At 56.5% G+C, this 13,000-nt stretch overlaps 1 protein-coding gene across 2 annotated transcripts in view; it reads right to left on the reverse strand.

Moving 5' to 3' along the window:
- Positions 1-13,000, reverse strand: part of ITPK1 (inositol-tetrakisphosphate 1-kinase) — a 158,854-nt gene that overhangs the window by 60,397 nt on the left and 85,457 nt on the right. For both annotated transcript variants that reach the window (XM_032405827.1, XM_032405826.1), the window contains exon 3: positions 11,706-11,831. In XM_032405827.1, the coding sequence (XP_032261718.1) occupies positions 11,706-11,831 (126 nt within the window). The remainder of the gene's footprint in view (positions 1-11,705; positions 11,832-13,000) is intronic.

The following is a 13,000-nucleotide window of genomic DNA, read 5'->3' on the forward strand; positions in this document are numbered from 1 at the left end:
GGGGGGGTGGGGGGTGGGGGGGGGGGGGGGGGGGGGGGGGGGCGGGGCAGCATGACCGGGCAGACATAGGTCTCAAAGAGGAGCTGACGTAAGGCAGAAAGCAGGGCAGACAGCTGGAGACACGGCAGCCAGGGAGTCTGGACGTGATCCTAAAGCAACAGGGTCCCGAGCCGAGGAGTGGTGGGGCCGGCTTTGAGTTTTGCAGTGACCCGTCTACTGGCATGCGAGGCCCAGGGGCTGAACTTGGAAGGGACAAGCCTGAGCAGCGTGTCTGACATGGAGCTGGCATTAAGAGACATGGGTGCCAGACTCTGCCATTCGGGACGGACCGAGATACTGCATGAGCTCTGGCATGATCTGGCAGAGCCACCGAAAGGAAACTGATGCGCTCTGCCCCTCAGCCTAGTTGCTCTTCAGACCTGTTATTTAAACCCATGAGCTCAGGCTGGGGTGGTCAGGCCCTGACAGCACAGGGACTTCAGAAGAGAAGGGCAAGGTGTGAACACAGGAGCACCAGACAGAAGCGAGGTGGCCTGGGGCCAAGGTCCTGGCACAGACACTGCCCTCGCCAGGGCCCTGAGTACCAGCAGCAAACACAATGGGATGAGGGGACCGCTAGGGATGCACGCCCCGATATTCCAGAACTCCAGGCCAAATCAAACCGATGAGAAGCAGCATCTCCAAAAGTGGTGGAACACGGACCACCTCTAGGTTGGTGGGAGTATAACTGGTTCAACTTTATGGGAAGACACTGGGCACCAGCCCAAATCAAGAGTACATAAACTCAGCATTTCTATTTCCAGGTATTTATTCCACAGAATCCCCTGCGTGTGCACACAGATACGTGTACAAGGGCATTTCATCACTAAGGCATGTTCCAGAAACATCAACAGAGAGCTGGTTAAGGAAGGATTTAAGGCCAGTTAATGGAATACCATGTAGCCATTAAACAGAATGGGGTAGCCCGAAGGGCTGATGTGAAATCATTTTCAAGATCTACTGTCGGAACAATGGCTTTGTGTGGGGGGGAGGAAGACCACCTTTGTTCACATACACAGCAGCCTCTGGAAAGGCTCAGGGCCCCGGGGAACCGATGGCTGTGCCCAAGATGGGAAGTGGCTGGCTGGGCAGCAGAGGTCGGGGGAGACTCTGACATTACCAAAACCAGTCAGTCAGGACCGCTGAGCACCACGCACAGATGACATGGGGAAAGCCAGGCCTAAGGAATCCACCCGAATCACAGGCCACGAGATGACGGTGATTCGCTGTCCCAGATGGGGCACGAGGTGGGAGAAACACTGGAGCATTCATGAAGGGCACACCAAGCTTCCACGGAGCAGAACACCAGCAATAACCACCCCCACCCCGTCCCTGCTGATGAACAGAACAGTCACAGAACAAGGGGTTCGAATGGGACAAGGAGAAGTCGGAGGACCCAGGCTCCAGCCTCCGGAATGAGTTGTACAGACTCATACCACTGATGGGGCACAGGGGACCCCCTTTCCAGATGAGGGGAGGTGCTAAGACAGTGCCTGTGTGGCGTAGGCTGGGCCTGAACTCCCCAAAGACAGCAGGTTCTCCTGGGCGTGCGACTCCGCATGCCTGCCTCAGTGTCCCTGATGGGCACCCCCATCCAGAAGCCAGATGCCCCCCATGACTGTCGGTCCACCTGGGTCACCTTCCCAGATGGTCTCATGTCATGTGCCTTGCTCAGCCACCCAGCAAGCAGCCTGAGTATGACAGTGTGGTCCTGTGGGTGAGAAACTGTTGTTCACAGAGCAGACAGAAAAGTCCATGAAGAAATGGGCTCCCGCCAAAACATAACCCCAAATGCTGAGGAAGAAAGGGCTGGAAGTAAACAGAATGCTCTGTTATTTAAGATGGCAAATGCCTCCTCCCCGCCTTTCCCAGGCCCCCCGTGGAAAACAATCCCTCCCTCCCCGTCCCCAGCCTGCAGCACCAAACTTGTAAGCGCTCTCCATCTCTCGTCAGCAGGAGGCTGGCACAGTGCCCGGCCAGACTGTTCACCTGACGAATGTCACATGCCCTATCACAGAGCCACGGCCCTACTCAGGTCCTCTGGAGCCGGGAAAAGGCCCTGTGGGGCTGGGTGCTGGTCAGAATGCATCCCCTCGCCGGCCGACGCTAAACCAGGACAGACTAGCATCTCTGTTCAGGGACCCCTGTGGGGGTCGGAGGGGGTCCCAGCAGTCACCTGGCCCAGCCGTCAGAGCTGGGCAGCTGAGCAATATGAGGACCAGACAGTGGCTGCCTGGTCCCCGGTCACACAGCAGTCGGGCCCCACACTCCTTAAGCACCTGTCTTAACACCCCTGTGCGCCCCTGCCACACGCGGGCCCCCACAGGCACTCCCCCTGCATGCAAGCATCCCCATACACGCACAGGCTGCTCGAGTGAGCTGTGGAGCTGAGCTGCCCCTGCCCTCGGGCCACTTCCAGGATCAGGCCAGAGGCCTGCTCGGCCTGCCCCACCCGCCCACCCTCACCCAGCCCTCCAGCCAGAGTTGAACTCTCAGTTCCCAGAACAAGCCGAGGCCTCCCCAGAGCCTGCAGGCTCCCTGGGGCTTTGCTGGGCGTGCAAGTGTTACTCACAGAATTCAGGGTGCCCACACTGCTCTCAGTGGGCGGGGGCGGGAGGGGGGGGTTGGGGGTGGAAGAGGAGTCATCGGGAACCAGGGCAGGGTTTGCGGTACCAAGGGCCGCTCTAGCCAGAGATGCCTGGGCCCCTCACCTCTGCACGCAGCGCCCCCAGCTGCACCCCCCGGCCTTCCTAGCTTCTAGCACAGGCTCCAGCTGCCATACCACACACGCACTACACCCCCTGGCAGTGACCCCTGGTGCTGAAGACGACGGACTTCCCAGGGCACTCTTCAACCCTGCTCTAACCCGCAGCCATCAGGCATGCTCAGTTCCTACAATCCACCCAGCCCCACCCCCACTGCCTTATTCAGGGTCCTCGGACCTCTGTGCCTGTCCTGCTAAAGGACGCTGCCCCCTGGCCCGCTGCATGATCTCCCCTCCATCAACAGGCCTTTTAGGCCTCAGCTCAAATGTCAACTCCTCAGAGAGGCTCAGGATGAGGTGATAAGAACTTCCCTGTTAATCAAAAGCCTTGATATTTCTTCTTTCTAGAATTTACCGTAACTAGAGACTGTGTTACTTTTTCCTCTACTTGCTTGTGTTTTGTGTGCATTCCCTCCCTCCCTCCCCCCACAGCTCCCCACACACAAATACAATTGTGCAGGGACAGGGGCTGAGTCCACCTGATCTGACTTATTGATTACTGTATCCACCGTGTTTGAAGATTCCTGGCACACAGTAAGTGCTCAATTAAGACTTGCTGAATGAATGACATAATAATAGATCCTGGATGACTGATCTTTGAGATCAATGACCAGACTAAGGGACACGGGCCAGGTCAGGGGCTGGAAGCCAGGGGGTGTGGGAAGTGAGACGCCTGAGACAGTGGACGCAGACCCCAGCAGCACGCGCTGTGCAAGGAGGGGCTCAGGGAAGTCCTTGTGCCTCAGAGGACCGAGGTCAGCAGAGGCCAGCTTGGCTGGTGAGTGGCTTTGTGACTGACCATACGAAGGCAAAGGAAACCACAATGGCTTTATCGTGAGCATGCAGCCCACGTAGCAAGTCAGGAAGTCATGGCCCCAAAACAGGCCAGGGGGAAAACAGACAAAGGTGACTTTTCTGTTGTAGGTGTTATTGAAATAAGAGCCCATGAGACTTCAGACCTCCTGGTCTGAGATCCCAATAACCAAAACCCAGCTACTGTACCCAATGAGGCCTCCGTATCCACGCTTTTAAAACAGGAGGGGCTTCACTTACCAATGGAAGCCGTCAGAGCCACTGTGCCCGGAGAAAGACAGGGGTCTCAACCAGGGCGAATTTGTCCCCCCACCCCCAGGAGCCATTCAGCAATGTCTGGAGGCATTTTTGGTTGTCACGATTGAGGGTGGTGTCACCGGCATTAGCAGGTGGAAGCCAGGGATGTTGCTGAACATTGTACAATGCACAGGACAGCCCCACGATATAGAATCATCCAGCCCAGCACATCAACAGTGCAGGAAGCTAAGGAATCCTGAAATCGTGTGCATGAAAGTTCTTTCTTCAACCTTGGAAACCTTGATTATTAATAATGTTAGTATTTCTAAAACCCAACCCCTGTGCCATAAAACCCTGACTGTCCACACACAGCAGTGTGCTGGGTCAGAGCTCAGGCTTCCAGGGCAGCCGGCTCCTCCCCCCGCACCACCCAGGGCTGTGCGAAGTCCAGCTCTGCGGGGGGCTGGAAACAGGGTCATAAAGTCGTGGGCCTGCCTGGGGGACCGGTCTTCCTCTTGCCGCAGGAAAGGCCCTGCAGACGGCCGATGGCACTCAATGGCACCAACCTCCCCTCGGGAGAAAGAATGATTTACCACCACCGCCTGATCTGGGCACACAATGGGCAGATTGTGCAGCCATCTCCACCACCGGGGGAGTGGCCTTGTCAGCCGGGACAGGAGTCATGAAGAGGCTGACCTCATGGCCTCCCCAGGACAGGACCTGTCCTCTGAGGCCAGGGTCACCAGCGAGGCCCAGTTCTGCCTCCCCTGGCATCGCTGTGTCAGAGGCAATCCCAGACGGTGACCTCTTCCCTTAGGCGGCCCTGAACCGCTGCCCGCCCCCCCAAGGGTCCGTCAGCTGCCAGCCAAAGCCGCTCTGAAGCATACTTGCAAGAGCGTGAGCTACAGTCCTGCCTCCGTCGTGTTCTAACTGAGCAACCCCAGGCGAGTGCCTTAACTTCCTTGGGCCTGTTTCCTTACCTGAAAAATGGGGAAGTAATTCCATTTTCCCAGGGACTGACATCAGCACAAACTGAGATAAGAGATGTGGAGTGCCCAAAGCACAGGAGGCCGGCTCGGACTTGCTCGGGAAAGCGGTGGCCTCGCGCAGGGCTCCATGGAGACCACCCAAATCCCTCGCTGGCACCACCAGCCAGGAAGCCCACATGCCACTGAGCTCTGCTCCTGCACAGAAACTCACTGGATTTTTGTTAGGTTTAGATGTTATCTCCCAAATCAGGTTAGAAGGCCCAGAACAACAAAATCCGTGTTTCTTCTGCTTCCACTCCATCCCTCCAGCGTGTGGCACAGAGCCCCGGGCTGGCGGCCGCCCAGTAAACATCTGAGGTGGACAGGGGTTGAGCCAACGCAGCTGTGAAATCATTTCTGAGCCCCAGGGGTTGGGGGCAGAGCGGAGCCGTGGTCCCGGGGGTGATCACTGCTGCTCACGGCAACCGCCTTTTGGGCTGGGACGCCTCAGCTCTCAATGCCCCCATCCCACCCTGCCATCTGGCACATTCCCGGGGTGGCAGGCGGGGCCCCCGAGGCCCCGGCGGGGTGGCCAGTGAGAGGCGGAGCCAGGCACAGTCCCTAAGTCCCCTGACCTTCACCCAGCCCTGCCTCCAAAGTCAGTGCACATTTCCGCTCCTGGCAGAGAGGACACCTGCAATTTGGGGACATTTCCAGAATCACCACCTCGCTGACTACAATCATGACCGAGAACTCTTAGGTCAGCCGTGACGAGTAGTGCTAATCACAGAAAATAAGAGCCAGGGCGGCTTCGTGGGGTCCTCTTCCTTCTGCCACGATGATGTGTCTGCAGCCACCCCGTCACCCCAGCTCCCAGACGTTCAGTGGGGCCCAGCCAAGCCTCCAATGACGGGGGCCGCAGGGTAGAAATAAGCCTGTGCTGGGCTGGAGGAGCCGCTTGTTACTGGAGCGAGGCCGAGCCCGACCTGACAGACTGGAGCAGGAGGGGCATGGAAAGCCATCCCCTCCGATGTTAGAGGAAACTGGAGTCCGCTGCTAGACTGGGAGGCAGGGGCAGGTCACACACGGGCCAGGGCCAGCAGAGGCCCCGCCTCGGCTCCAGGATCGACAAGCCCACATGCCCAGTGCTCCGAGCGCCGGCACGGTTAGCACGCTCGGTCCTCCCGCAGCCCTGGGAGGCAGGGACGCTGACTGCCCCTATTTTATAGATAAGGGAACTGAAGCACAGCAGAAATGAAAAGACATTCCCCAAGGCCAGCCAGAGAGAAGTGGTGGGGAGAGTTCTGGACCTGGGCAACAGGCTCTGACGTCAGTGTTCCTAACCATTGTGCTCTGGGGGACGAGAGACCAAAGGAGAAAGAAGGCAAATCTGCGGGCTCCAGACCTTTACACGTGAGGTATAAGGACGGCTGCGGGGAAGATACACAAATGACCAACACGCACACGAAGAGCTGCCTGACATCATCGGCCATCAGGGAAATCTAAATCTAAACCCCAACATGCCACTTCACACCCACTAGGATAGCTAAAATCAAAGTCAGATTAAGTGCTAGCGAGGATGTCGAGACACTGAAACCTTTATGCACTGCTGGTGGGGATGCAAAACAGGGCCATACGAGGAAAACCAGACTGGTGGTTCCGCAACCACGGAAACAGCTACCACGTGACCCAGCAGTGGCCCCGCTCCTGTGTGTATTCCCACAAGAAATGAAAACGTGTACATAAAAGCTTATAGCCGTGTTCTTTTTTCTTTTTTTTTTAAGAGAGAGAGAGAGGGGGGCACCTGGGGTGGCTCAGTCGGCTAAGCGTCTGCCTTTGGCTCAGGTCATGGGATCGAGCCCTAGGTTGGGCTCCCCACTCAGTGGGGAGTCTGCTTCTCCCTCTCCCTCTGCCCCTCCCCCCGCTCATGCTCTCCATCTCTCTCTGAAATAAATAAAATCTTAAAAAAAAAAGGGGGAGAGAGAGAGAGGCAGAGGGAGAGACAGAATCTTAAGTGGACTCCATGCCTAGCATGGAGCCCAACACGGGGCTCAATCTCACAACCGTGAGATCATGACCTGAGTGGAAATCAAGAGTCAGACGCTTCACCGACTGAGCCACCCAGGCGCCCCAGCAGTGTTATTCTTGATAGTCAGAACATGGAAACAACCCATCACCTGATGACTGGACACACAATGTGGTGTATCTAAATGGAACGTGATTCAGCCATCGAAAGGAAGGAAGCGCCAAATCACACTACGACACGATGAGCCTTGAAAACCTTATGCTAAGTGAAAGAGGGAAGTCACAGCAGTCAAGTATTATATGATTCCATTCATATTAAAGTCTAGAATAGGGAAAGCTATAGAGACAGAAAGTGGTAGTTGCTAGGGCCAGCAAGGGAGATGATAGTTAAAGATCTGGGTTTTTTGGGGGGAATGACGAAAATGTCCTAAAATGGACTGCATGGATCTATGAATACACTAAAACCCATCAGACTGTATACTTTAAATGAGTGAATGGTATGGTCTGTGAGTTATATCTCAATAAGCCTGTTTTTCAAGCTTAAGGGGTGGAGGATGAGGAGCCAGAGTACCGAAGGTTGATTCACAAAGCTGTTTCCTTTCAGGTAAAACCAATGTGCAAAGTGTGCATTCTCTGCCTGCATCCACGAGGTGAGGAAGGAGCTCCCTTCCTAGAGGCATTTCATACAATCAGATGGCTGGCCGGGACCCAACACGTGAGCATGGGCCTATGGGTGCCTGTCACAGCCGAAGGATCCCAGAGGCACTGGGATGAGGACGGGGGAACTGCTGAGCCCCCAGGGGCAGGAGCTCTCTCTTCACTGCAGAAATTGCCAGGCTCTGAAGACTATGGTGTCCTCACTACTCAGAGTTCATCTTGCCTTGGCAACGGCCCCCTCCTAAGCAGGGCTTCTCTCATGCCAGTGAAATTTGATCTTATCGTCCTCACCCCTGGCCTGCAGGATAAAGTCCAAGCTCCACAGCCTGGCAAGAAAAAGCCCTCTCTCTCCAACCTGTTCATCCAGCAGTTCCCCAGCCCTCGGAGGCATCCCCACACACAGCACCATCTGCCTCATGCACCCTCCCTGTGTCCTGCTTCGAAATGCTGCCCCCCCCCCGGAGCCATTTGCTCCCTCCTCTGACCCACCAGGGCATCCTGCACCGAGCCAGCACGGACAATGCTTCTTCCCTTCACAAACACATGGGCACAATTCCTACGTAGCAGGAATCATGTGCGGCAATGGGGAGCCCCAGTGAGCTTGACGAGGATGTGACCCCTGCCCCCATGCGGCTAACCCCCAGATGGACAGACAGACAGAAGCAATCGCTAGAGCATCATGCACTTCCCAACAGAGGAAAGGAAAAGCAGGATGGTGGGTGTATCCTTAGAGAGATCACCAGGGAGGCCTCCCTGAGGGAGGGGCACCTGAGCTGAGATCTGGGGGTGAAGATCTCCCCAAGCACGAGGACAGCTGGGGCAAAGGCACTGAGGTGGGCAAGAAGGCAGAGCTTGAGGGACAGGTGGGCCAAGGTGAGGATGTGGGGGGAGAGGCCACGGCCAGATCACACAGGTCTCAAGAGGTCTGGTTCAAGACTGAATGAAGTCTTTGTTATCACTACAAAGAGAAGGCACAGAATGGTCTGATGCCAGGACATGTAGTGATCAGGTCAGCATTTGCCCTAACTCATCACTTGGGGCTGTGGGGGCAGTTCCCGGTTTCCTCATCGGCCTCCCCTCCAGACCTAGTGTTTGTGGAACATTTAACAATCTTCCAGCTAATCAAGATAGGGGAAGAGGGGTCAGTTTCGACTCAAACCCCCTTCTTCCAAGCTCCTTCAGGGAAAGGCCCAGGAAGATCCTCTTAGACGGCTCCGCATGCCCCATAGAACACAATCACTGTAGCCCTTCTGGGCGATTCTGAGGCTGGAAGGGGCCGCAGAAGGAGGACTGCCCCTGGCCACTCCACACAGGTTACCCTGGGTGCCACAGCGAGAAGGGTCTCCTTGCTGGGGAAACAGGTCGAGAGGCCAGAGCACCCCTGCGCATGGGGACAGGGACCCTCCCAACACCCCAGGCCCACTCGCCCCCAGGGGCAGGGCCCCCCAGGTCTGTTCAGTGATAGACGACTCTCGGACAGAGCCACGGAGGCACCAGGCTGCTGGCTCTACATGAACCCTGGTGCAGAAAAACAACTGAATCATCCTGATGATTCTCCAAGCAAAGCTCTCTTGGGGCCAATATTTAAAAAAAAGAAAAAAAAAAAAAAAAAGGCTTGGGGGGGTGGTTTCTATGGCACCAGCTTTAGTGATCTGCAATGAACCCCAGGCCTACACCCTCCAACCTGTCCTCAAAGGCAGCCAGGAAAAAAGCATAACCTCTCAGCTCAGAGAATTCCTTTCCATCCCAGGCTAGAGCTTCATGGAAGCATCCCAGGGACAAAATGCTTTAGGGCTGTCAGGAAGATCTTAGAGACACCTCTTCCTCAGCTCACTTCTCCTGGGACCTGAGTACAGCATCCGGAGAAGGCCCTTCAAGATGAGCCCCTTCTGGGCCAAACCATCTTACTCTGTTTGCTTATTCACAACAAACGGCAGAAAAGCCAGCTTTGCAAACCCAAGCCCCGGGCTCAGATTCCCTGCTACTGACCCTGTGCTCCCTACCCACCCAAGCCAATGTCTCCTTGTGAAAGTCTTGCATGAGTATTAAAACAAGAAACTGAAAATAAGTGGTGTGACCAAGGTCAAGTGCCAGTGTATCTGGTCCGGCTCTGAACCCTACAGCAGAGCGGGTGACCAGGTCAGCGCTGAGAGTGGAGGAGGAAGGCCCGAGTGTAGCCGAGTGGGCCTCTCCCCTGGCCCTCACCCGGCGTCCCTCGGTCCTTCTCTTCGCCAGCCCCCGCCTGTCTCCTCTCTTCCTGGGGCCTCTGGAAAGCTCAGCCTGTCACCCTTTTCCCCAAAGGATTGTTCCCTTCCAAAGGAGGAAACGTCCCGGCCTTATCAGATATCCGGCTTCATGCTTGAGCACAGAGTGCAGTGAAAATTTATCCCAAAAATACCAAGGCTGGAAGGTTACACTGAGGTCACCTCAGTCATCTGAGGGCCGGCCAAATGTGCATGTCCTGGCAGGGACAGACTCCAGGGACCCAGTCAAGACTTCCCTGGGAAATGCCCGTGGTGGCTGAAACCCTGAAGCCACACGTCCCCATATCCCCCCTGCCATGTTCTCTCACCGTAACCTTGTCTTCTACCAAGACTGGAACACGGGGACCCAGTTCTCCTTCACTGTTCAGCCACCACCTGCCCTGGGCTGTGGGCGGTGTGTGTGTCTACGGGAGGTGAGGGATGGGAGCCCCCCCAGGGCACTGGGGCTGGCTGGGGGTTACTGCCCTCGATGCAGAACAGCAGAAACACGGTAACGCGGGCGGCGCTGAAGTCCTAGCAGCAGGAGCAGAGTGTCCGCACACTCAGCAAACATTAGGGACCTCTACATACACGGACATTTACTTCTCTCAGCAACCTGACCATCCTAAGGACTACAGGAACTATCAACATCCCCATTTTACAGAAGAGAAAACTAAGGCTCACGGAGGTCACATGATCGAAGCAGCCTTGACCTTCTACTGAGCACTGCAAGAAGCACTTCATAGGCATGGCGTCGTGTGCGCTGACCAACATTGTACGGGGTTTCCTGGTCCTGATACCATTTTACAAATAAGAAAACAGAGTCTCAGCGAGGTCATGAGGAGCCTGAACGCGCCTTTCCCATGGCCTCCAGCCCTACGAAAGCACGAAGGACTTCGGGCCACGGGCAAGGCAAAGGCCCTGGAGGACACGACATGGGGAGAGCACCCACCCCCCGCCCCGGGCAGGGGGGCCACCAGCAGGGCCACGAGCAGGCCACAACTGCTTCTGGACTGCTTTGCACACAGTAAGTGGGACTCCGTGGCAGAGCTAGCCAAGGAGGGAGAAAGAGCTATGGGCAAGCAAGCAAGGGAGGCTGAGGTCACGACCCCGGACACATGGGGGAAAGAAAAATGCTGTCAGTGGGAGGGCTACTGTGTGGCCAAGGAGGCTAAGGAGAGTCCCCTTTGTGCGGATACAGAAGGACAGGACATCAAATCTCCAATTATCACACACTGAAAAGCGCACTCAAGCATCCCCTCCCACCAGGGAGGCCCTCCATGTTGGCTACATTTTCACTGATAATATGACTTTGTTTTTCATGGGGATGAATCACGTTCTTGTCTACAACAGAGAAAACACAGGGCAAGTCAGTGGGGGCAAAGGCAGCACCTCCCAAAGTGGTGGGTGGGTCACTGCGGGGTCAAGACCGTGGGGTGGGGGCGGTGGGGGATGGGGCAGGGATGCGGGAACAGCCAAGCCGACTCAGTCCGTGCTCAGAGACAAGCACACAGGGGTCCAAGCAATGAGCACAGAGAGGGGGTTCTCCACCAAGGCAGGACTCGGGGAGCTGGTAAGGCTGTTCTACTTCAATGGCCCCCAGGGGTCCCTCTCTCAACACAAGACAGGAGGGTTCCAGCCCCGGTGCCAACTCGGAACCAGTGACCGTGAGTGTGTGCGCCACAGGTGTGGAGGCCGAATCTGGACACGACAGCACTCTGATCAGCAGAGCACGTCTACACACGCAGGGAGCAGCGGGCTGCCCACCACGCCCTGGCTGGACCCCATTTGACACCCGAGGAGACCGAGGCCCTGGCGGGGAAGTGCTGACCCACAAACAAGCCCAGGTCTTGGGAGCAGCACAACCACGACACCGGACTACACGGCAAGACAGCTGCTACAGCTCTTGAAACGTGCAGGGCCGTTCTCGGGCCCTCCCTCCTCACCGTCCTCGCTCACCTGGAACCTGTGCACCAGCTCCAGGGACCGGCTGTCGTTCTGGTCGGCTTCGAGGATGACATCGGTCAGCTTGTGGATGATGACGTCCAGCGGGCCCTGTTCCTCAATCGGCCGGCTAAGGTTCAGCTGCCGGGGCGGGGGGAGACACGGAGAGAAAGAACAACTTCAGCACCGGAGCCCACTACCTCGCTGTCTCCCCCGCCCCACCCCTGCACGTCCCTGCAACACTGGGACAGGGGGCAGAAGGAAGGTTGGAGCTCATGGGAAATAGAAATGGGAAGAAGGGCACAAACCCACTAAGATTCCAGAACGCCTCCAGGGCAGGCCCTGAGTCTGCATTTCTGTCCCCGAGCCCCATGCCACCCCCGTATACAGAAGACGCACACGTGGAACCAAGGCATCTACCAGTGAGGCGAGCGTCACCGTGAAATCACCGTATGGAGAAAACATTAACTGGACATGTGCCATCTGCTCAATGACCTCGGTTTTTCAGGTCGGGAAACCAGGGCTCTGCACGTTGAAGCCAAATGACTGAAGTCACACGGCCAGGTCTAAACTGAGACCTAGGCAGCTACTCTTCCCACGAAGCGACACAGTCTCAGCGGAGCTGTGATCTTCACGCACCTGAGAGGCATGGCTCTGAGTGACGGGCAGCTCGCACTTCACACTGAAATCAGGGCTGATCACAGCCACCGGGAGGGAGTGCAGGGCAGCCTGGGCCCTGCCAGGCCCTGCTGGCCCTGCTCCGCGGGTGGCTCTGTTTATTTTTTCAAGAACACGGGGGTTAAGAAGATTGCGTCCCAAGGGAGCCAGGGCTGCCCGGCTGACAGACCGTCGGCATCATGTGACCCCAAGACGGGAGCACCTGCAACAGCCGGGCAGCCTGATACCATGCTTCCTGACCCGCCAGATGTCTGCCGCCCGGCACACGGCCACCACCACCTGCAAGGCCAGTCCCCTGGAGGCAGTGGCGCCAGCCTGGCACCTGGCTGACCCCCCGGATGGCCTCAGCAGAGGCCCGAGAGAGCCACCAGCCCCACCCCCACGCGCATCCCTGCGTAAGTGTGGCTCCCTCCAGGATTCCAGGCTGACTGTTTCCAAGTTGCTAGTAATCACAAAGACAACTACAAATGTCCATCTGGTTAGGCATCACGCTAGAAGCTCAGCTTTTATTTTCCAACCACACGACGAGAAGTGATTTTTTTTTAATTTTTTTATTGTTATGTTAATCCCCATGCATTACATCATTAGTTTTAGATATAGTGTTCCATGATTCATTGTTTGTGCATAACACC

Source organism: Phoca vitulina, unplaced genomic scaffold (genome assembly GCF_004348235.1).
Source record: "Phoca vitulina isolate PV1807 unplaced genomic scaffold, GSC_HSeal_1.0 scaffold7, whole genome shotgun sequence".
NCBI lineage: Eukaryota > Metazoa > Chordata > Mammalia > Carnivora > Phocidae > Phoca > Phoca vitulina.